The following is a 25,471-nucleotide window of genomic DNA, read 5'->3' as shown; positions in this document are numbered from 1 at the left end:
GGATGTTTGTAAATAATACTGAAGGTCTTAACACCCACTGGTAAAATAAGTCAAGAATACCACACAATGGGAATACCAATCATCAGCGGCTTTTCTACCTGTAAAAATACTCTGCTTCACTTACAGCAAGAAAAAGTCATGTGATAGCTTCGATAAAATGGCATTTTTCTCTATTAGACAAACCCCCATCATTCTGCTGAGTGCCAAAATTGATTTGAATAGCAGAAATGTCCCCACGGGTTGCCACTGGAAAAAGAACCAACACAGCTTCAAGGAGGAACATTTGGTAATGGCAAAGTGTAAATTTCTCTAATTCTGCAATGCCATTTCTAGAGCTTTCTTTCATGGCTGTACCTACCCTGAAGTCTCTGTACTTCGTCATAGATATGATATTACCATATTGCTTTCAGACACAAATGACATGAGGATATGCTCTTCACCGGGGCAACAATTAGTTAAATATGATGCTTGTAAGAAGAGGGGAAGCCATGCAGGAGTTGGAAATACAGGTTACGGCGAGCTGCATGGTAGAGCTCCATCATCCCTCAATTCTTTTGTGAAGTTTTACATTTGAGAGTCACTGTGTGTGCTAACCGTTCAAGTGGACTGAACCTGTGGACCCTCTCTCCTCCCCTTTCTTGCTCTCTATAGCGAGGCCTTAGAATGTGCGTCTTATTCTGGCATAGCCCTGGACCAAGCTGAGGCAGAGCCAGGAGATAGAATGTGTCTGCATTTGATCTGCAGCCTGGAGAAAACAAAACAAAACAGAAAGATAGATAAATAGTTAGATAGATCTATAAATAATAGGTGAATGACAGATAATAAAATCTCTAAAGTATATTCAGAGGAAAATGGCATAGAAGGGCGTTTTAATCATTTGCATGAAGCGTAAAATCGATTGTTTACATACATGGTTGTATGTTACTGTTTTATTGCTATGCTAAAACACCATGGCCAAGACAACTTATAGAAGAGAGTTTATTTGGACTTATGGTCCTCAGTGATTATGTTCATGACGGCAGAGTGAAGGCATGTAGGTCGGAGTGGAGAAGTGAGGGCTCACGTGTGAACTGGAAGCACAAAGCATAGAGAGCAACTAGAAATGGCGGGAATCCTTTAAACACCCGAAGCCTTCCTCCAGCGACATCTAAGTGTTCAACATCTAAGCCTATGGGGAGATCCTTTCATTCAAACCACTACAAAGGGTCTGTGTATTTGTATACAAACAAGCACCTGTGGAATAATGTCCCAGAATTCCAGGATAAGAAGCTTCATCGGTTGACTTATATTTCTAACTGTGTACTATTTTGTATTAGTTATTTAAAAAATAACCAGCTACTGAGTGTGAAAGACATCACTCCTGCAATTCTTTACACACAGGTGTGATGCACACACACACACACACACACACACACACACACACACACTGCCTTGGCTTATTAAAAAAATCAGCCTAGGACCAAGGGTTGCAGGAGGCCCTGTTAAATCAGAATTGCAAATAAGTAACGAAGTCTCTTAAGGTCAGTATGTGCCGTGCAATATTTAGAACATGCATCAATAGTTCCAACTGCTCTGTCTGGCCATCTGAGTGACTCTGGAGCCCACTGCTCATTAGGCAGAATACAGTATCCAAGCCAGGCTTCTGCAATCCATCAAATGAGAAACAAAAGGGTCCAGCTTTTTCATGGGGTTGATGAGAGAGGCTCGAGCTGGCTCCAAACTATTTACAAATCAGGTCTCTAAAACTGAGCAAGAAGATGTAGAATTCTTCTACAATTCTGTGTAGAAGGGTCCGCTGCTTAGTTAACTTATCAAACACCTACTCTGTGCCACACTTTGAAGCTAGAGGTGAATAGAACAAGTACAGTTAACCATACATGAATGTGTGGTATGCTTAAGATCTAATTGGGAAAGCAGTTAAAAAGAACACTTCTCCAGATGCCACTTCAGAATCACTTAGAAGGCGTCTGTGTGTCCTGCAGAGATGCTGACACGCATGAGGTTGAAGGCTGGTGGATACAGACTGTTTCACAAAGGAGGGCTTACATGGACACAGGGAACAGGGCTGCCTGTCCTTTACCAAATACCCAGCAAACTGTGACAATTAGAAACAAACAGGACCTAGGCACAAGGTGCTGAGCCTCTAGTTTTGAGAAGATCGGAATTACTTGTGATAGAGGTTTCCAAAACACCATGAGGTTCAGATACCCTACTCCAGGGGTTCGAGAGGAAACAGAATTGATAGGTAAACCTGTGCTAAACAACAATGTTCTGGATAAAACTGTGTGCTCCACCTGCTCATCCTAGCTGCTCTCCCTTGCTCTGTCAATCAATGGACCACGGCATTTTACTTGCACTTTTAAAAAGTTTTAAAAACTGCGATTGCAGAGCAAAATGCTCATTCTGCAGATACTATGGGGGTTCTTTCTCTTCTTTCTAATATCATGCTTCTACTACTGAACATCATATCTTCTTGTGTGTGTGTCTGATGTGTGTGCACTTGTATGTGGATATGTGTGCATTCGTGTGTGTTATGTGCAGACTTGCACAGGTTCCACTGAACATGTGTGAAGATCAGAGGACAACCTTCGGTGTTGGTTTCATACGAGGTTTCATTGTTGTTGTTGCTGCTGCTGCTGCTGCTGCTGTTGTTGTTGACATGCAAAGTTCCAGGCATTCTCCTGTCTCCCATGTTACTGCAGAAGCACTAGATTACAGACATGTACTTCTGCCCCCCACTTTTATATGGAATTTGAACCCTGGTCCTCATGTTTGCCTGCAAACATCTCACCCAGTGACCCTCGTCAAGCCCCATATATCTTATCTTGCATCTTCTATACAGTACATCAAGATGAAATGTGTTGACATCTGTTTGTTTCTTTTTTAAATAAAATATTTATCTTGTCCCTTTTTACTATTCTTCTTCATCATGTACATGATGCAGAATTTGAGACAAGAAAATGTAAATATTTTAATAGTGAGATACGTGCCAATATACACATACATACACATCTGTATATTCAGATATATTTGTTTGTACACACCATAGTGAAACCTTCATAGGCATGCACATTTTCTTCTGGTCTGAAAGAAGCTGAAATGTGCATCACTTCGTTTGACAAACTGTCTTACATAATTCATGAGCAAAAACACTCAGCTCTGCTCTGAGCAGTGTCATTAAGCAGTGCAGTTACACAGAGAGCTTGAGCCTCCTGTCTTAATAAAGAACACGTTTCTCATGGAGGCAGGACGCCTTTTCCCTTCCCAATATACTTAAGAGACTGGTGGTGAGGTCGGTTCCCATTGTTCTTGACGTCATCACTGTCCGAATTTACTTTGTTTTTCTTTATTTTACTGTTTTCGTTTCCATCAAGGGACCCTCTAGAGAGATCAGGCTGACCTTGAACTCACAATCTCCCCTGACTCAGTCTCCCCACTGCTGGCATTAGAGGGCTGTGACATCAGACCAAGCTCTTCTATGTTAAATAGAGAAGCATGTCAGTATATCCTAGGGGTATCTTTTAGAAAATGTTCCGAGAGCTGCTGTCTAACAGTGCAACACTCTCACAATGGAGGCCCCCCCCCCTTATTTGATTTGCTCAAGCTCTGTAATCTGTGTTCCCTTTCCAACAGCCTCATGACCTTACCCTGCGGGTTCATCACTGGCTTTCCTGTTGGTAGTTGCTAAGGTAAACTTCTCTTCCAGAACTGCTATTGAGGTCAGCAGGGTTTAAACCACACCCTGCATAGCCCTAAAGAAAAAGTGCAGACAGACATCTGAGTGGCAGTTTCCAGTGTTGGCCACTGTTTACATTGGAGATCTCTGCTGGCAGCCTCCTTAAGCCCTCATAACATTCTGTAATCTTTTGACACAACTTTTGCAGTGTTAGCCACAATGAGACATTTTCCTGATGTCAGGGGGATTGACAACGTTCTTGGAGACAGCTGTGCAGTCACTGCTCCAGAAAGTGCTGATCTCTGTCCTTTGTAATGCCTCCAATTTGGGAGTTTAATTAAAAAACAAAATAAAAAGCATTGCTCTCTTTAATGTGGAAATGTCATACGTTGGAATGCCTTCTGAATGCTTCTCACAAACTCCACATTCCGGCAAGGCAAAGAATTGTGGTTTTAACGCTTCTTTGCATATCTTAATGTATTAAGGGGTTGATGTTTCAAAAGACATAAACTGTAGGGGCATATGTTAAAGTAGTTAAGTGTGGCATGAGTCACTAGTGAAGATACTAGCTGCCATTAAATGTCGTATTTCCTGGAGTGAACTTTAGGAATAACAGTGAGTAATTATTATAAGATTAGAAACTAATGAGAAATCTCCATAGTGAAAGTGATTACATATATATATACATATGTATATATATATATATATATGAAAACCTACTGTCAGGAAGGAGTTTACTCATTCATTTAAAAATAGAGAATATAAACCTACTAAGAGCCAAGTAGATATGCTGGGTGCCCTTAAATATGCAAAGCCCTTAAATATGCAAAGACAAGGAACTAGGCAAATATAAATTAATATAACGGGTGCCAAAAAGAGCTTAGAGGACATATCCAATAATGTAGCTGGAGGTTAGCAAAGACTGCCTGGGAAGGGAAGCATACAAACAAGATCATCATGCACACTTAGAGTTGTACACTGCGTAGCCATCCATGATGGCTCTATTAAGATTAGAGTTTAATGAAGGGGCAATGAACACTGCAAAGTCCATTTCTGTACAGAAAGAGGACACGCCCTGCCATGGCCTTGTGTGTTGAGCTCAAAGGGAAATGTGTACACTGTAATTTTGTTTTGCTCTTTAAATGCAGGTTCCCCTTTTTTTCTGCTTTAAAACAGTATTTGAAGTTACCCACATGCGAGCTCTTTGCCATGCTAGATTTTATTCTGGAAGGAGTTTCTTAGCAGTGAGGGCCCACATAGAGCTGCAAAGTTTGTTCACTCTTTCTCAATTATAGAACACTTTCTCCATTACACTTTAGGAGTGGGTTGCCTATAAAGGAGGCAGTTCAAAGCAACATCCTCAGAACACAGCTTTCTCTGGACAGTTGGGTCTAAGTTAATACTTCTCAAATCTCATTCCCTGAACAAAAATAAATCTAGAGCCAAGGGTTTCATGTACTTTCACTGATTCAGAAAGAGAAGTCTCTGGGACACATATCATTATTAGGGATCTCAGATGGCAGCAAGAGAACAGAGAAACCATTGCCATTGAAAACATACTGGGAAAGGTTGTGAAGCCATGAACACCCAGTTGAGTGGCCCTTGCTATCCAATAGGGGTCTGGAAGCCTAGTGGGCAGATTTTTATCAACTAGTATATAGCACTGTGTTGTCCAGCCACTAACAATCCATAAATCCTTTGTGAAAATGAGTTACATCAAAGATTTACCCTGTGGCCTTCTTCTTGGTGATACCCTTTGTAGAGTGGCTCTGTAAACCTCCGTGCCGTTACTGTCATACATCCAGGACTATTTATTTACATTGGAGTTGGGAGGTCTTCAGAACGGAAGTGTCTCTGATAATTGGAATGCGGCTGGAAATATTTTTGGTTGTATCCAGTGAGTTCATGTGAGGAAGGAAGACACATTACCATAGGTCAACTATCAGACATGGCAAACTACTGCACAGACCATAAAACAGTACACTGCTATAGATCAGCTTTAAGACATGTAAATGTTAGAAAACATGATGTATTGAGAACTTTCAGTATTAGAGGCAATGTGCTAAGATCTAGTGGTTGTGTCCCCAGTACGGATAATACTAATAGAAAGGTCTCAAAAGTTCCCACATAGAAGCATCTGCTCTCATTGGATACTAACATCAAGAAAAAAGAACAAAATTTTGTTCACAACAGAAATAACCCACTTCTTATCAAGGATATAAGTCACTGTGATGGAATATAAGCTTTTCTTCTTATAGGAATATGAATATAATTGTGAAAATATAAGTTAACAAATGTGGTAAAGAAGAAAGTACTTGGAGACAGCACCGTACGAGGAAAGGGCCATTGTGAGCCATGTCTTGTGTTTCTGGCTGTGATCTTGAAGTGATAGACTAAGTTGTGTGACTCTCTGGTTCTGCTTCCTAGGATGATCTGATAGGAATAAGATACAAGAATAAAGATGAATCTATTCAATCACAAATATGAGTGTTCTCTCTTTCCTCTCCTCCTTCTCCCTCTCTCTCTCTCTCTCTGCCCCCCTTCCCCCTCCCTCTCTCCTCTTTTATATTGGGGATTGAGCACAGGACCTTGTTTGTGCATATTTTTCGATCACTTTAACCACTGAACTTCCTACAGCTGGCCTTGAACTCGTGCTCCCTTACTTCTGCCTCAGAGCAGCTGAGGTCTGCCACTATGCTCAGCTGAATCTGTTTCTTAACAGATAATTTAAGAGTTCCTAAAAGTTTTGCTCCTTTTTGTATTACTAAAATTGTGATTGTTTTTTTTTAAAAAATAATAGCAGGGTAACATTCCAGAAAATTTGGAACCTCAAACAAGAAAGAATATGAAAATGACAGGTTTTTGTGCTATAGATTTTCAAAAAGTATTTTTGCTAGAAGTAATCAGTAGATTTTTTTGATGATTATGAATTGGATTGAGAAAACTGGATACTAATACTCAACTGTTTACTAGAGCTCCTTTAACATTTGAAGAATATTATTCCAATTATTTTCAAATAATCAAATGTTTATTTTTAGGTATGTGTATAGGGGAATGTACAAATGATTGCAGGTACCCAAGGAGGCCAGAGGTATCAGACTTTTAGTCTGGAGTTACAGGCAGCTGTGAGCTGCCCAGCATGAAGACTGAACAGAACTCAGGTCCACTGCAAGAGCTCTTAACGCTCTTAACCATTCTACATGGCCACCTTTTTTTGAGAACCCTTATGCACTGCATTTTCCATAGATATTCAGAGAATTTTCTTTTTGATAAGCCTTTGATATACCAAAAAAAAATCACAATTCTTTCAAATGTAAGTTTGTGGCTTATACAGAATTAGGATACACGTTTTTGGAAGAGCCTGTCTCCACAATAGGAATCTGGTCCTTTGTAGAGAGGAATGAGTGCCACTCGGTTTGGATGCATTGCTCTGCAGAATGCTTTGATCAGCTGCTGACTCCAGAGATGATGGTTCAATGCAGAGCATAGCTGGGCAATGGGATGGCCAGCTAAGGAGAAGTTAGGCATGAGAAAGGCTGTGTACCCAGTAGCAGAGAAGCCAAATGGATATAGCTGTGAGGGGCAGAAGGGGTCACCTGTGCAGTGGAGCAGATGATTACCAGATCAGAAGGGTAGGCCACTGCAGCAGCAGAATAGAGAGTCGCTGGTATCCAAGAGTTCCACCCAGCATAAGGTGACAGCGAGGTTGCCAGGCATCCAAAAGATCTTACTGATTGGGTAACTGGGACCATAAGCACTAACATTTATTAGGAGCTTGACAATATGCTGATTACTGTACTATATATGTATGCTCTTATTGAATCTTAAAAATGCTACAAAATCAGTGGTTTTTTTAGCATTCCCATCTTACCAGTGGAGAAAGTGAATCTCAAATCCTATAATTAACTTGCCCAAAATGACAGGGTTTCTAAACGGTGTGGCTAGAGTCCGAGCCAATGTCTGGCTGACGTGCCAGCTCCATATGACCACTCTATACGGTCCCTTAGTCAGAGTGAGATCCAGAGGGGGAAAGGCATCAGGAAAGCGGGCAAGAATATCGTAGTCTGGATTCAGGGGCTAGACTACAGCCTTGTGGAAGAAGCCAACAACATCAACAACCATTTTATACACTCAAATAACAAAAATGGACTCTGTAAGTTGCATTTGAATGATCATGCATATGAATATGCAACAGTCATAATCAGAGAAAAGAAGGCTATCAGTCCTAGAGTGGAGGAGCACAGGAAGGGCGGAGGGAGAGGACATGGCAGGGACTGAATGAAGAAAGGAAAGAGGAGAGAAGTGCTGTCATTATATTTTAATTTAAAATCTACTTTTAAAATGAATATATGGAAGTGCCACTGTCATACATACGAGGAACCCTAAGAGCTCAGCAGGAGAGGAGTGTGAGCTTTGCTGTTGGGCCCGCCTTACAAGATTTGAGGCAGAGTCTCCCTCCCAGGAGGAAGCTAGACTTGTCTTTGCATGAACACTAGGTGGGAACCAGTTGTGAGTTGAGGAACTGCTGAGGATGGAGGAAAAAGAAGAGCCTCTCACCTTAGAGGGCACAGCTATCAGATTTAAGATCAAAAGAAGGAAGTGAGAGGAGACTGTTCTCACAGCAGCGTTGAACGTGTATGCACAGCTCATCTGCTGGCTGAGCAAACACCTGGCCTTGCTCCAAACCTAAAGGAAGTGAGAATGTAGTACCAACTTCCCACTCTCTGGAACAACTAACGGACTTAAAACTCAATAGTAAATGACAAATTTATTTATTTATTTGGTATTTTTTAATGTATGAGTTGTCTTCTGCAGGTACATGCCATAAAAAGACATCAGGTCCCTTTGTAGATGGTTGTAAGCCCCCATGTGGTTGCTGGGAATTGAACTCAGGAGCTCTGAAAGAGCACCCAGTGCTCTTAACTGCTGAGCCATCTCACCGACCCCATATAACCCATTTTTATAAATGGGCAAAGAATTCGAATATGTTCGTTTGCAAAGAAGGCATACAAGTAGCCAATAGACACAGGAAAGGTGTTCTGTATCATAAATCATTAGATAAACACAAGGCAGTGGGCATACTCAGATACCACTCTATGTTTACCAGGATGACGCTAATAAGAACCAATGGACAATCCCAGGTTTAGGTAGTTCTCTCTACAAGTAAAGAATAGGAGGAATACATTGTGGGCAGGATGCAAACACTGCATCCATAGAAGACTTTCTGGCAGTTTCCCCCAAAAAAGCTAAACATAGAGTTACCATATGAGCTAACAATCAATGGATAAGGGTCTCATCAGTGAGAGACTTGAACATTCATCTACTGAAAACTCAAATGTGTGCCCATAATAGCCTCCCTGCTCATCAAAGCCAGAAGATAGAATAACCCAAACATCTGTCAGCTGGTGACTGCAGGATGCAAAATACGACTTCATCTTAAGAAGGAATGACATTCTAACACAGACGAACCTTGAAGACATCTGAAGGACGATGCCATCCATTTATGTACTATAAGACTTTACTTACAAGCCACTCCCAGAGCAGGCAAATTATATAGCTCCTTAGACTGTGGTCTCCAGAAGCTGGTGAGAGGAGAGTGAAGGATGAGTATGAATGAGTTTAGAAATTTGGTTTGGATGGCACCAATGTCCTCAAACCCAACGATAATGAGATGGTTGTACAACTTTGTGACTGCACTGAAAACCACTGAATTGTATTAAAAGGGTAGATTCTAGGACGAGCGAGTTCTATGTAGAAGTTAGAGTTCTGATGTCAGTCTAACCAGTGTGAAATAAATCGTGAATATTGTTTCCTTCTGTGGTCTGTTTCTCTTTAATAAAGTAGGTTCTACAGGCATTTTGCTAGTTATGGCACGGAGAAGTCACTTTAAAGCCATCTCCTGCTCACTCTATGTCACAAATCGCCTCTAAATATATCGTGTTCCTTCTAGTTTAATTTAGCTGTAGCATGACCACAAAATACAGTATTGCTTTGAAACCCCAAGTAACTGCTGCAACCAGCTTCAGCCCAGGGCTGACTCAACCTAATTAGTAACAGCCCCGTGGGGCTCTGTGTTTAGAAGATCCTAAGGCTGGATCCATGCTGGATATGAAAAAATGGACTCAGAGATTCAGAGCAGCGATCTTGGACTTGCAGTGGTGGATAAGATAGGAACGTTTGAGTTAGTTAATTAAGCTAGGAGGATGCATTGTTCTGCTGGGTAGATAAACCTGAGAACACACTCTGCTACAACTGTAGACATATTCATACAGCCTGACCCAGAACTGAACTGGAGGTGTAGAATCTCAATATTTTGAAACTATCAATGTTTATGGATGACATGTCAAAAAAATCACTCAATAAATTGTGCCCATTTTTATCAGACAGTTTGATATCAAGGTGTTTTGAATAATGCAGTATGCTTCAAAGGCTCTTAACAAGCAATCATTAGCATATGCTTCCAAGAAACTACAAAGTGAGAAAGAATGTCTAGACAGATTTGGGGGCGGGTGGTCTTCCATGGGAGAATGGAGAAAACTCCCTCAACCCTGTCCTTGCACCTAACATAATTGCTGGCCACTCCATGACTCCTAGTAGGATTGTGTACCCAACTCCTCGCTCCATACTGGGATTTGGTCTGGCTTAGGCTTAGGTCTTGGGCATGCTATTGCAACCACTGGGAGTATATGTGCACAACTGTCCTGCTGTGTCCAGGAGACAATGCTCCCTTGTAGTCATCCGCCTCCTCTGTCTGACTCTTACACTCTTTCTACTCCTTCTTCTACAATGATCTCTGAGCCTGGGAAGGGAAGAGAATTTGGTATATATGTTCTTTTTAGGGCCAAGAATTCAGTGTTCTCGTATTCTCAGAACCTCAGCCAGTTGTGGACCACTATGCTAACCACCACCCATTACAACAGATTTTCTTTTTTGAGATGAAGTCACCCTCCTGCCTGATCCTTCACGTATCAGGAATTAGAGGGGTGCATTGCCGTGTCCCGTTCAACACAGGCTTTCTAACCGCCCTCACCGAAAAGTCCAGATATCACTGATTGTTGGGCGCTGTGAACCTACTATTGCACACATTTGGTAACATTTGAGCTCTACTTAGACCCATCTCGTCCCCCACAAACATGCCAAAGGAACCTATGATGCACTTTCTGTGGTGAGCAAGGGGAGCCTAGAGAGTGAGCCCTATTTCTTTGGAGTGGAAGTGGTCCCTCCTAATAACTCCAGATGCCAACTTGAATGCCTCAGCTTAAGTCTTGAGCTTTTTCTGCTGGAATATGAGAAGGAAGGAGGGAGGGAACTAAGGCAGGAGAGACTGGGAAATGCCCAGGAAAGCTGGGCTCCAGAACAGCAGCTTTGGGATTTGTTACAAATGCTGGCAGCCACAGTGTGGACTTTTTTCTTTCCTCTCTTATGTCTCGCTTCCCACCTCTTTACAGCTGCAGGAAAAGTAGCATTCTCCACACCTCCCCATTTGTCTTAGTTAGCCTCTTTATTGGTATCAAGAAGACCATGACTGACAGCAACTTGGGCCTGAAAGGGTTTCTTTCTACTTTCAATTTGCTGAGGAGAACCATCTCTGAGGGGAATCAGAGCAGGAACACAAGACAAGTACCTGGAAGAAGAAGCTGGTGCAGAAACCATGCTGCTTACTGGCTTGCTCAGTTTGTTTTCCTAGGCACCTCAAGACAACCTTCCTAGGGTTGGTTGCCCAAAGTGGGCTGGGCCCGCCCACATCAACCATCAATCAAGAAAATGCACCATGGGCTTTCCTACAGGCCAACTGATGGAGGCATTTTCTCGGCTGAGGTTCCCTCTCCTCAGATGACTAGCTTGACTCAAATAGACAAAAATCTAACCAGCACACAGTCTCTCTTCTCCACTCCACTCCACTTCCGGCCTACTGAGACGTCCTGAACAAAGAAACATGAAAACAGGGTAGCAGGTACACATCCCCTGAGATCACAGTGATCCAAACCTTGACTAACAAACCTCTCAGTTTCTAGAGCTCAGTTTCATGATTGAGAGCCAGCAGGCACCACAGCTTGTGAATGGCGAATGGGCACCATGCCTCTAGGGCAGTGCCTGGTACCTGAGGAAGAGCTGTACACAGAACACCTGGTGGTGGTAATAGCTTTAAGGATCAGACTTACCTCATGGGTGGCCTGAGGTGACTCTCAAAGTCATTGTTACTCGTGAGCAGTTGCCACGTGAAGATTGCCTGCTGGGGATAAGCTTGATCTTGGAATCTTCCAACTTAGGAAGATGGCATCCTGTGTCCTACATGAAGGCTGATCATTTGCTGAGCTGCCGCTGACCTGCCAGAACTGGCCACAGATGCCAAGATCCTAGCTGTGATGGCCATTTGGGACAATAAGTGTGGGAAGATGGGCTGAAGGAAATCAAGCAAAACCTATGTATCTCAGAGCGTTTTGGTAAGAGTTCAGTGTTAGGGACCCAATCTACCAGGGGCGGAGTGGGCAGCCACACAATAGAAGGCAATGGGTTAATTCAGGCACAGATGTGGAAGCGTCATATGTAGACAGATGCTGTCTACAACTTTCACTTCCAAAGACCAATAAACAAATGAATCACTTGACTAGGAGTCCAAGTGGCCAGAGTCGTGTGGAAGGCTTACACTGGTGTTAGCTTCATCACGCCACACCCGCTCCCTCCTCCGTAGAAATATGATTCCATATCCTGGCCAGTTGGCTACTCATCCATATTAGCAGAATAGAGGTAGAGATAGAATATGATGGCAGAGAAATAGAGAAAATGGGAGGACAAGAATGGGGTGAAAGGTAGCAGGAGGAAGAGGAGTGAAAACAAGGAATTAGAAAAGGAAGGCAGAATGGGGGTAGCCCTGTATCTACTACTTTCCAAGTCCTTTGCAATGTACTCTATACACTTTCTATTTAGATATCCAAGCCGTGAGGTTTATGTTTGGTTAGAAAAGAGTCTAGGGAAAGGGAATCTAATTCTTATTTAAAAAAAAAAAAAGGAAAGCTTACACTTTGTCTGGCTAAGTCCCAAGAGCCAGGCTGAGTACCTAAATCAATTTAGTCTATTCTAATGATACAAGCTAAATGAAAATTAAATCATTTGTTCAGGGGAGGGGGAACTGTGGAAGGAGAGTACATCAAGTCATCCTATTTTGAGTCTTTTGGGTCCAGGCTGCTGACACTGCTCCCTAGATTCAATGCCCTGAGCTTGAACCTTACCCATGTGGGAGCCAGGGGGCCTAGTTCAGTGTGCTAAATGAACCCAGTGTGGATGAGATATAAAAAAGCACCAAACATTGGCCTGTATCAGAGTTCAGAGGACTTGAAGTGATGCAAAACTGGACAGGGCACTCCACTCTCTTGAGAGGCCCACATCTCAGCCTCAGGCTGTTGTCATGTTGTCATATGGGGAAGAGGCTACCATATGGTCAAACCATGTAGAGATGTCCAGGCTTTGATGCTGTCATATGATATCCTTTACAAATGTGTTGGGATGCATTAATACACCATGGGGTGTGTGAGGCCCACAGGGTACAGCTAGACATGGCCATTTCACAGGAGACCAAAGACCCATCGTTCAGGGAATGCCATTGGGCTGAGACAATGCAAGCTCTGTCTTCCTACAGATTTAACGGACCAAACAGTTGTCTTCTTTCCAAGTCTCATCAAAAGACTTAATTCCTTGTCTTTGATCCTCTCCCTTTCAGGTCATTATGTTTATGTGGACACCTCTTTTGCCAAGCAAGGGGAGAAGGCAGTGCTGCTGAGTTCTGATTTGCAGGCTGAGGAGTGGAACTGTTTGCGCCTGGTCTATCAGATAACCACACCTCTGGGGTCTGTGTCAGAGCCCAGCCAGCTGAACCTGTATGTGAGATTTGAGGATGAAAGTTTTGATCGTTTGCTCTGGTCCACTAAGGAGCCTTCAGACAGCTGGCTCATAGCCAGTCTGGATCTTCAAAACAGCTCCAAGAAATTCAAGGTAAATGGGGTTTAAAAGGAAGATGTAAGGCATGCGACATGCTTTGTGCTATATGAGATCTTAGAGAAGTGGTTCCAACCCTCTGAATGCTAAACCCTTTAATACGGTTCCTCATGTTGTGGTGATTCCCCAACCATAAGACTATTTTTTTTCTTTTTTTCGGAGCTGGGGACCGAACCCAGGGCCTTGCGCTTGCTAGGCAAGTGCTCTACCGCTGAGCTAAATCCCCAACCCCCATAAGACTATTTTTGTTGCTACTTTATAACTGTAATTTTGCTACTGTTATGAATTGTAATAAATATCTGTGTTTTCTGATGGTCTCAGGCAACCCCAGTGAAAGGGCCATTGTACCCCCCCAAAGAGGTCACAACCCACAGGTTGAAAACCACTGTCTTATAACAAATAATGGAAAGTTAATGTAAGTTAATATTTGTTCATTCCTTAAAAGAATCTCTTCACAGACTTTCTCCATCTATTAAAAAAGTAAGGGGTTGGGGATTTAGCTCAGTGGTAGAGCGCTTACCTAGGAAGCGCAAGGCCCTGGGTTCGGTCCCCAGCTCCGAAAAAAAGAACCAAAAAAAAAAAAAAAAAAGTAAGACTCTAAATGGTGCCTAAGTTGATCTCTTCAGTGAGAATGAATCTTCAGGGGTATTTTTGTTGCCAATAAATTTGCTTCACCCTTCTGCATTGTTTGTGGAATATGTTTATGTTATCTTCCTAATGTGTTAGTTGCTCCAAGGTTTGAACAAGGCATTATCATAAAAGGAAACACTAAAACTCCTGGAGAGAGGAAAGTTATTTACTAGTCATGTTTCTTTTCCTCTTCAAAGAGGCTAATTGTCCTGTCTGTGATGCTTTGGGAGGAAGGCAGAGGATGTAAGAGGTGGGGTGTGGAACTGAGCTACAACAGAGCTAGAGTATGGCACGCATGGGAATGTCATTGGGGACACCACAGAGGCACCGGGAGAACACTGTTCCTAGTGCCTTCCATTCCTAGGCTCAACTCTCCTCTTTGGAAGGCTTTAAAACAGAGCATCTCCCTCTAGCCCAGTCTACTGGGAGTCTCCCCAACAGGTGGCTAAACTGAGGAAAGGAACATTGGGAGTCTGAGTTTCTATTTCTCACCATCCTCCCATGGTTATCAGTCCCCAAATCTACCTGAATACTTGCAAAATATCCTGTTAAATCCACAGAAGTAAAAGCTATTTGAGAACCATGGCCAGATATGAACTCTATCCACCACCTGCATGAACACAGGAGAATGTGGAGGTTGGGATAGCATTGAAGAGCATAGGACTCCAGGCTTCTGATAGAGACTTATCACGCCAAAGTCCTCCAGTTATATGTATGTGTTCATGCATGCACAGATATGAGTGCACACAGGCACAGTCCATAGTAAAATTCGTTCAGCAGCTATAAACCACACTGAATAACAACTCCTGACTAGAAACTGAAATATTGGACAAGAAACACAGTGTTTTGATGCCTGGTTCCTTTTCCCCCGTATGTTATACAGATTTTGATAGAAGGTGTCCTGGGACAAGGAAACACAGCTAGCATTGCCCTCTTTGAAATCAAGATGACAACCGGCTACTGTATTGGTGAGTTGAGTTTTTGACTGTGGCAGTGGAATTCAAATCTCCTCCTACAGTCCACAGCCAGAAAGCAGGAAATCGATCCTTAAGGCCAACCGAATCATGGAGCATGCTGCAAAATACCAGCATTTGTTCTTTGCTAGGGTCACCTGACGATGGGACATTGATCCTCCGTCTTCACTGTGGAAAGGTTCATTAGCATTTGCTCTAACTGGCTGGGTTAACGAGTAGAAGCAACGCTCTCTAACCTCACCCAGCTCTAATAAAAATAATTGCTGGTAGGCTGTGAACTGGTGTGTGTGTGTGTGTGTGTGTGTGTGTGTGTGTGTGTGGCCTTTGCCAGAAGAGCAGTTAATCCATCCTGTCACCTACTTTCCTGATACACTGCTGCTGCTACCTTAATGATCTCCATTGTCACTTAGATCCCAGCTGGTATGGGCAGGATCAATTAAGTGTCTGCGTGACAGTTTTGAGAAGGCAGGAAGAGAGGAGAGGCCCTGCTCCATGGGTGCCTGACTATTCCTCATCAGACACCGGACATAACACTTTCCATAGTGAGGGACTGGCATGTGCTGAGGGCACATGGGAGGAATGTGTTCTTTGAGGGCAGAGGCTGTGAGATCCGAGTATACAGGTGCTGAACAGCCAGTAACCCTCAGGGAGCTTCTTACAGAGACGGGACTCAGGGCAGGGAGCCTGGTTTCTGGAATTATGAGGTAGGGAGGTGCTAGAGTTAGCCTGCAAGGGACAGGCATGCAGCTGTGGCTTTCAGATGATGACACTGGTGTCCATGAACTAGGAGAAAATGCAGATACATAGGACTTAGGGAAAATCCAAGAAGAGACACAGATTTGCAGGAATTATAGCATGAGGACCTTAAACTGGGAGTGGGGGTCAGAGAGTAGACAAGAAAAAAAAGACAGTAAGTCTGAGAGACGTCTCAGCATTGACAGTATTAAGACTGAGGAGTCGGAACTGAGGGAGTGAAGGGTCAAAGATGGTTTTGAACAAGGAGCCTACGCGAATGCCCTGTCCTCTGGCTCCTATGTTTGGTCTTTCACCGATACCTCTAATGCAAAGAAGAAAACAAGACAAAAATAATGTACTTTCTGCAGATCAGAGAACTTCTGTCCAGCCTCCTCCCTTGAGTAGTCTATGTGCTGCCCCTCCACACACAGAAGCAGTCAGACACACTTGAGAAACTCCACCTGCTGGATCAGTCCCTCACTGTGTGTGTTGTGGTGTGTGTGTGTGTGTGTGTGTGTGTGTGTGTGTGTGTGTGTGTGTGGTGTGTGTGTGGTGTGGTGTGTATTGTGTATGTGTGTGATACATGTGTGTTGTGGTGTGTGTGTGTGTGTATGTGGTGTGTGTGTTGTGGTGTGTGTATTGTGTATGTGTGTGGTATGTGTATGTTGTGGTGTATGTGTGTGTGTGTATGTGTTGTGTGCGTGTGTGGTGTGGTGTGTGTATTGTGTATGTGTGTGTGTGTGTGTATATTGTGGTATGTGTGTGTGTGTGGTATGTGTGTGGTGTGGTGTGTGTATTATGTGTGTGGTATGTGTGTGTTGTGGTGTGTGTGTCTGTTATGTGTGTTGTGTGTGTATTGTGTATGTGTGTGGTATGTGTGTTGTGGTGTGTGTGTGTTGTGTGTGTGTATTATGTGTGTGGTACGTGTGTGTTGTGGTGTGTGTATTATGTGTGTGGTACGTGTGTGTTGTGGTGTGTGTATTATGTGTGTGGTACGTGTGCGTTGTGGTGTGTGTGTCTGTTATGTGTGTTGTGTGTGTGTATTGTGTATGTGTGTGGTATGTGTCTGTTGTGGTGTGTGTGTGTGTTGTGTGTGTGTATTATGTGTGTGGTACGTGTGTGTTGTGGTGTGTGTATTATGTGTGTGGTACGTGTGTGTTGTGGTATGTGTGTGTGTGTATGTGTGTGCGTTGTTTGTGTGTGGTGTGTGTGTGTATTGTGTATGTGTGTGGTATGTGTGTGTTGTATATGTGTGTGGTATGTGTGTGTTGTGGTGTGTGTGTGTGTGTGGTATGGTGTGTGTGTTGTGGTGTGTGTGTGTGTGTGTGGTATGGTGTGTGTGTTGTGGTGTGTGTGTGTGTGTGTGTGTGTGTGTGTGTGTGTGTGTGTGTTTGCCCTACTAGGTGCTCAAGAAGCATTCAGTTCTTGCCCCAAAACAAAAAGAGGATGCCAGGTTGTCACCCTCCTTGCTGTGTTCACCTCTTCTCTCCATTCCCCATCAGTGCAATCGGATTAATAATAAATAGTATCTATCTCAAGGAGCTATGTTGAGGATTAAGTGAATTCGTAGAAAAAACTTAAACTAGTGCCTGGCGCACTGAGAAGGATTTTGCTTTTTATTCCACTCTGCGACAGCCTTTGGCACTAAATGTTGAGCATCAGTTGGCAGATACTGCAGTGGAAATTTTAAAAGAAATCATAAAATTTGTCAGTGCTCACTGACAACTGTACCAGCTAGGATTCTGATGGAAACGGGGTGGCTGTGTGGGGCGTGGGGGTGGGGACCAGCCCCTGTAATTTGAAAACCCACTGGCATCAGTGAGACCACAAACTTTTGCAAAGTAAAGACTCCAGCAGGTGCTGGCACAGTGACCAGAATTAGTGCCAGCTATGACTCGTAACCTGCCATCTGGCTAGCCAAAGATGGTCAAGACTGTCTTTGACCCTTCACTCCCTAGCCAGGACAGGAAGAGGAATTACTAGCAACTGGAAATGGTGGCTGTATGGTTAAGACTTCTGTCTAGGCTGTTCCTTCTGTAAAGGGACATAGTTCACCATGGTAGCCTGGTAGTGATGGAGATGGGCACTAACTCTGATGCCAGCCTTCTTTCCCTCCCTTTAGTGGAACCCAACCAGGAGAATGGAGTCGTAGAGAAGAACAGGACAGGAATTGTCCTTCATTTGATAATTGCAGGATTACGGTGGTCAGTGGCCAGGGTTAGGCTTATATATCCCCTGCTAGAAGAAATTTGTTGATGAGAAACAATTTCCAGGAAACATGATGACGTCCCCAAGCACAGAGATTTTACTTCAATCCTTCTCATCTCTAGGCAGGAGTTGCAGAAAGGCCCTAGACCCCAGTGTGTGTGTGTCCCATATACTCTGAGTAGATTCTTATTCATCAGACAAACGGGAGATTTTTAGCATCTTGGAAACATGCCTCTGAGTTCTGGGAATCTAGAGAGGGAGGTCTGGGCCATCGGGGAGCAATACAAGTGGTGGGGGAAATATCTAAAACTGAGTAATAGCCCTAAAATAGTACGTTAAAATAGACATATTGGAGCTGGGAACACAGGTCAATGGTAAAGTGCATGATGAACACATGCAAGACCTTGCGTGTAGCCCCAGCACCAAAACATTGACTAATTAATTTAGTAGGCTGACAAAAATCATCAATTTATACCAAGCATGGGCCATGTGTCCTGGTTCTACACTGAGAGCTGTCGGTGCTTACGGTACAGTAATATGGGAATGTTGTCCCCAATTCACAGATCAATAAACAGATTTAGAGGGGCGGTAAGTCCCACAACAAGCCACGTGGCCAATAGGAGAAAGGGCTCTGGTTCTGAGGAGCAACGATGAAGCAGAGCATTGAGTCATTCCTGGACCTCTCTTCTTGACCGATGTTGTTCTAAAATTCTGGTCCGTGGTTGAAAAAAAGAGCTCTTAGAATGACTGCGGCCAGAGTATTCCCTGGTGTAACTGCAGGTCCGTGAAATGTCTCTCTATGTGTCTTCCTCCAGACTGTGACTTTGAAGAAAACCATCTCTGCGGCTTTGTGAACCGCTGGAATCCCAATGTGAACTGGTTCGTTGGAGGAGGAACTGCGAAGAACACCCACTCCATCCTCCCATGGGATCACACCTTCAGGAGTGAGCAGGGTAAGCCAGCCACAAATGCAGTCTTCTTTCCGGGGTGAACGTTGCCTTCAACTCCCACCTCCTGGCTTTTGTCGACAGAACGAAAGGGTGGGGACACACTGGGAGAGCAGGTGGAAGAGGAAGGAGAGAGGAACAATCTATGTGACAGAAACAACTGCAGACATAAGCTTGTAGCTGAGGAAGCCACAAAGAGAAAGGCTTTAGCTCGTCTGTATTCTTGGCTATTTTTACATTTCCATGAAATGTTTTACTTCTTATCTATTGGCTGTTCTCATTTCTAAAGACAAGGCTGGAAAAAAACCCCAATCTTCATTAAAAATAGATCTCAGGGTGACCAACTCTTAAGAATTTCCCATGAGACCACCAACGCTAATTATTCCTTGTGAAGGGTGCAATAGAGCCCCCTGGTGGCCAAGTACGCAGGCGCCCTACAAGGAAAATGAGGCAAGGCTCACAGTATGTGCTGGAGAAAGCCTCCTGGAGGAAAACCAGGGCAAGGGTGTCACTCCTTGTGTGTCTCACTGGTCACATCTGGTCCTGGTAGTTTTGTAAATCACTGTCTTCTCATCTGCAAGACAGCGCAGTCCTCTACTCTGTGGCCTTTTCTATTCCGTCTCGATTAGTTACTCACAACAGCATGGACTGTTGGCTGGACACAAGGCAACTTGTTTGTGTTTCATTACTCCCTGTCCTTCACTGACTGCACTTTCTCGTCTTCTAAATGTTTAAAAGCCTGTCTCCAACTTTGCGTCCAGAGAATCCATTCTGCAGGTCACCTGGGCTCTGGAGTCATCATCTTGACATCACTGCTCTCTTTGTTCATACTCCCCCTCCTCCTTGTACCTAGAATCTCAGACTCAATTTCCCACAAGGGCCAAGGAGATAGATTAAGCAGGTGGCATGTGGGCTGGGTGAGGAATAGGGCAAAATAGACAGTTGACACCTGTGCAGAGTAGCCATCTTTGATTATCTTGTATAAGAGTGCGAGCTCACTTCACAAGATATTTGGGTTTTTTCCCTTAACTTCAGAAAGAAGGGGATATTTTTTAAATATTTCAAATACGTAAAACAATTAATGAATATGTTCTAAAATAATATAAAGAAAATTACTCTATGGGATGGCCAAAGGTTAACTAGCTCCTACTTTTCAGCCTCATTTTACAGGTTTCTTTTCCTTTTAAATATGCCCCAGCTACTTAGAAAAAAATCTTTCTAAGTAGCCAGATATGTACGTGGGGCTGCTTGTTTGAGACAAAAGCAACTTTGTCACTAGCACTTTCATCCATCTAACCCTGGCTTGGGTTTAATGACGACCATTGCAACTAAAATAACAAGCCACCAGGCTTCTTTCAAACGTCGAACTGTATGCCCCAAGAAAGAGAACTGCTCTCTCCCGTAAATGGGCATCAAACGAGGTCACACATGTCAAATACTGTCAGACTTGTCCCCATCCCAACAAAAAGAAAGGTGATAGACACTGAGAAGTATTCAGAATTAAAAGCAAAGGGATAGGTATTCAGATAAAGGAGCCCTTACAAGTCATAATAAATGAAGCAAACTTACGTGGAGGGAAGGTGTGGTTTTACAGAAAGAGAGAAAAGAATACAGAAACAAAAACACTGTGAGATCTGTGCCAAGTACAAGAAGGGAAGAGAGGGTGGAAAAGAAATGTACGGACAAATCCTAAAAAGCTTGAATACAGCAGGTTTCAACCTCGCTGACAATGGGAAGACAGCAGAGGTCTTTGAACAGGGGCGAGGCACCATAACTCCGTGTATGTACTATCTCCTCTAGTGCATATTATACTACCAAAACACAGGATAGGAGTATAAATTAATACCCCCAGTAGCTCTTAAGATAGAATAAGGGTTGGTCATGTAAGAAACTATGACAAGAAAAACATTTCTACTTCCAACTTTTCAAAAAAAAAAAGGTTTAGCACTTTTAAAAGTACTGAAAGTTTAGAATCCTTATATTTCAACCCTAAAGATTCACTTTGGCCACAGAATTCACACTAAAAATGAGGGTTCTACGCAGAATGAATGATAGCCAGCAATAACAAAGCCACCCATGAATCTGCGTGAGTATTGTAAAAAGACACATTAAGCCCAACCCCCATCAATAATGGAAAAGTACAAAACCATCAGACTCTAAGGCTGAAGGGGAGAAGAAAGCTTACACCTCCCTTCGAGCAATTTGCCAGCTGACCTCTGGAAAGAGGCTTCTTCATTGATCACTCACGTATATAGTCACCCAACTGCTCACTATGTATACATGGTAAACAACACTCATGTACACACACACACACACACACACACACACACACACACACACACACACACACACGACTTTACAGAGATCAGGAAACCATCTTGTCCAAAATGTTCTTCCTCAGAACAGCAGTTTGGGGCCATGTTTCCTTACTTACTTTCCTGTTACTATGTTAAAAATACTTTGACAAAAGGCAACTTAAAATTTTTTAGAGGTAGCACCTTATTGTCTTAGTTAGGGTTTTGCTTCTGTAAACAGACACCATGACCAATGCAAGTCTTGTAAAGGACAACATTTAATTGGGGCTGGCTTACAAGCTCAGAGGTTCAGTCCATTATCATCAAGGTGGGAGCATGGTAGCATCCAGGCAGACATGGTGCAGGAGGAGCTGAGAGTTCTACATCTTCATCTGAAGGCTGCTAGCAGAACACTGGCTTCCAGGCAGCTAGGGTGAGGGTCTTAAACCCCTCACCCACAGTGACACACCTACTCCAATAGGGCCAAACCTTCTAATACTGCTACTCCCTGGGGCCTGAGCATATACAAACCATCACACTTGTAATAACCAAAGCTGGTCCAGAATTCATGATCCTCATGACTCAGCCTCCAGAGTGCTGGAAGTATAGTAACCTTAAAACAAAACAAAACAAAACAAAACAAACAACAACAAAAAAGCTCAACAGCAGTAACAACAACAAAACCAAACAAAAAAAAACCAGGCATGATCTATCATCAGTAAAACCCTGAGTTAAAGAGAGCTAAGCAGACTTATCTTAGGACTCTTGCTGCTTTTAATGTAGTTGTTTCTTAGTACCAGAGTGCCAAGCCTAATTGCCCACATTCCATGTGCTCCCTCCAGCTCTCCCCTGTGCTGCCACTCACAATCCTCTCAAATTTTTAGAGCTCACCTGCAGGGACTCAGCTCAGTGGTAAGAGAACTTGCCTAGCATATGCAAGGAGCTGGATTCCGCCCCCAGCACAATGAACCATCCCTGCCACCACAGCTTAGAACTGACATGCTCCCTGATTGTTAACCAACAGCCCTTCCCTGCCAGGTGTCTTAGTTGCTTTTCTATTTCTATGAAGAGACACCAGGGTGGTGGAAACTTACAAGGGAAAGCATTAATTGGGGGCTTTCTTACAAGTTCAGGGGGTGAATTCATAACCATGATGGCAGATAGCATAGCAGCAGGCAGGCAGACATGGTGATAGAGTACAGCTAAGAGCTTGCATTTGATGCACAATCAAGAGGAGGGAGGGAGAGACTGAGTCAAGCACGGAAAGCCCTACCCCACTCCCAGTGACCCACCTCCTCCAACAAGGTCATACCTCCCAATCCCTACCAAATAATTCTACCAACTGGGCCCAAGCATTCAAATATATGAGCCTATGGGAGCCATTTTCATCCAAACCACAACAACCAATCAACACACACACACACACACACACACACACACACACACTCCATGCATGAACTCCCATAAAGCCATTCTATTACTTAAGCTGAGGCATAAAAAGATGACTTCTGAAGATTCCAAAATATTTATCTAAGGAGTTCTGCCCGTGCACTACCAAAGGTTTGCCCAGTGTGACTCTTGCAGAAAAATAAAACTACCAATACTCTAAAGAAGATAGAAATTGCCTCTGTTATTTCATTTGCCTTCTATTGGATATATTGATTTTTCTCTGCATTCTATCAATTTGGGTGGCAAAGGAAAGATTAAATGATCCAAATGTCTGCCTGCAGCAGCAGATTTTGCTCTCTGGGGACTCACCTCATGTTCATTCATGGACTGGAGGCAACTTAGGCCTTTGCTTTTCGGAAGATGTAGAGAATCATACAGTAGAGATCAAGGGTGCAGAAGAACACATTCTTTGTGCTGAAGAAAAGGGAACGGTGAATACAGCATCTGCAAAATTCAGTGTAGTTGCCCGTTTCCTTTCATTAGCTTGTATGTTTCTAACAGTTTTCCCCAGATCTCTGATTTTTCAAATAATGATGTCCCCAATTTCTTATTAGATGATAGAACAGATTCTGCACTATGAATTATGGGATTTCCTTGAGATACGGAAGGGGACGTGATTTTTAACTTGTTTTCTTATCCAATTCTGATTTACCACGTAGGCTTTCTTTCTTTGTTAATATTTTACGATGCGAAACAAAATCATTCCAGGAGGTAAGCTGCTGACAGCACAGACCAGTGCTGTTTTCTATGCACCTTGGCAAAAAGGGAGATAATTGACAGAAAAATAATGAGGAGAATTCATTATTTTCCTGAGGCTTGAGGTTTTTAAAACCAAGCCACCCGGAATCCCACTCTGCAGGGTGCTGAACAAAGATACAAATCCAAAATCAGATCAGAATGATTTTATTCTCCCAAAGCCCATGAGATGGATGAATCAGCTGTCCGTGGGCTGTGCCATTTTTCTCACTCTGGTTTGGATGGAGTTCAAGTGTCATTGGCACCTCCTCTCTCTCTGCATCAGTCTCCTCAGGTCACGGCATCAGCACCCAGAGTGAGTGTGGCCTTGTTCATTTCCTCAGTATTGCTTGCACACACGGTCTGCTAGATACCCCCCAAACACACACACACACACACACACACACACACACACACACACACACGTAGTCCTAGCCATCTTCACAGATCGACAGCCTTATTTCCAAGAAATAAGTGCAGCCAGAGCACCACTCCCACACGTCTCAGGGGATACAGATCTTTTCTCAGGCTCTTCCACAGAGCAGCGGCAGCAGGGAGATTGCTTCGTCTCTTCCTTGGCTTTTCCCCACTCCTTATAGCACTGTAGCTTCATTGGGGTTCTGGAGGCATAGTGGGGTTCAGAGCATAAAAGAAGGGCAATGGACAAGAAGCTTTACCTGCCTGGTGCTGTTTACTCTTAGGTTGATGCCCTTAAACTGGAAATGGCAAAGGCCACTTCTCCCATGGCTGATGAGATTTGCACTCTACAGTTCCAAGAAAGAAATGGGGCTCTTTCTGGTTGATCATCTCTAAACCTCTTCCAGTTTTTAGAGGGAATCAGAATTTCTCTACCACTGTTACCATGGAAATAGTCCTAAGAGGATTTTTCTGAAGTGCGGTAGCCCACTGGGGCCAAGGGAAAAGTCGATGTCTTTACCCCATCAAACTCTGGAAAGTCATTGACAACAAGCTTTGTCCTCTCAGCTCTGTCCCAACAGCTCTACCATCAGATTCTTGCCTCTTCCTGTGTGCAAAGAAGACGGGCGCTTCTCTCTGTACGCTACACACTTGCTTTTCACTGATCACATTCTCTCTACAACTCAGATCTGATCTGGTCCGATGAGTAGGCTCATTGGGTAAAGTGTTTGTCATACAAACATGAGGACCACAGTTCAGATCCCTAGAACCCGTGTAAGTGGGGTGGCCATTTCCAGCTCTGAAGGCAGAGTCATGGCATTAGCCAGAGCATGATGGCTAACCAAGGCGGCTGTGTCAGCCTGCTCTGGGTTCAACTGAGGGACCCTGCTTTAATGAATAAGGAGAAGGATATTGAGGAAGACTCCTTGTAAGAGAAAAGGAAGAAGAGGAAGAAGAAGAGGAGGAGGAGGAGGGAGAAGGAGAAGAAGAAGAAGAAGAAGAAGAAGAAGAAGAAGAAGAAGAAGAAGAACAACAACAACAACAACAACAACAACAACAACAACATCAACAACACAACAACAACAAAAACAACAACAACAAAAACAACAACAACAACAACACAACAACAACAACTCTCATCTCCTCCATGCAAAGGCCCAAGGCCATTGCAGAACTGAGACCTGTCTGTCTGTATGATGATGAGATTGAGTCAACTTCCCTTTTCCATTTCCACTCTTAGCTGCTCCCCTTGGATCGAGGTAAGAAAGAGAAAGAAAACATGCCACCAGCATATATAGAGATGGCAGTTCCTTTTTACAGAAATCCCATCTCTAACCTTCTCATATATCCACATTAAGGGAATATATGGGATAAAGTTTGGAGACACTTTAAGTGGCAGGACTTGCCAATATT

General features: G+C 43.4%; 2 protein-coding genes across 3 annotated transcripts in view; one reads left to right on the top strand and one right to left on the bottom strand.

Annotated features, from left to right (window-relative positions):
- The window catches only part of LOC120100003 (40S ribosomal protein S12-like), a 673,396-nt gene that overhangs the window by 287,475 nt on the left and 360,450 nt on the right, over nucleotides 1-25,471 (bottom strand). The gene's annotated exons all lie outside the window — the stretch shown is intronic.
- Nucleotides 1-25,471, top strand: part of Mamdc2 (MAM domain containing 2) — a 152,533-nt gene that overhangs the window by 53,596 nt on the left and 73,466 nt on the right. For both annotated transcript variants that reach the window (XM_039101390.2, XM_063281029.1), the window contains exons 3-5: nucleotides 13,395-13,666; nucleotides 15,183-15,267; nucleotides 19,032-19,169. In XM_039101390.2, coding sequence (XP_038957318.1) covers nucleotides 13,395-13,666; nucleotides 15,183-15,267; nucleotides 19,032-19,169 — 495 coding nt within the window. The remainder of the gene's footprint in view (nucleotides 1-13,394; nucleotides 13,667-15,182; nucleotides 15,268-19,031; nucleotides 19,170-25,471) is intronic.

The sequence above is a fragment of the Rattus norvegicus genome, chromosome 1 (genome assembly GCF_036323735.1).
Source record: "Rattus norvegicus strain BN/NHsdMcwi chromosome 1, GRCr8, whole genome shotgun sequence".
NCBI classification, from domain to species: Eukaryota; Metazoa; Chordata; class Mammalia; order Rodentia; family Muridae; genus Rattus; species Rattus norvegicus.
This window is presented reverse-complemented; position numbering and strand designations above follow the sequence as displayed.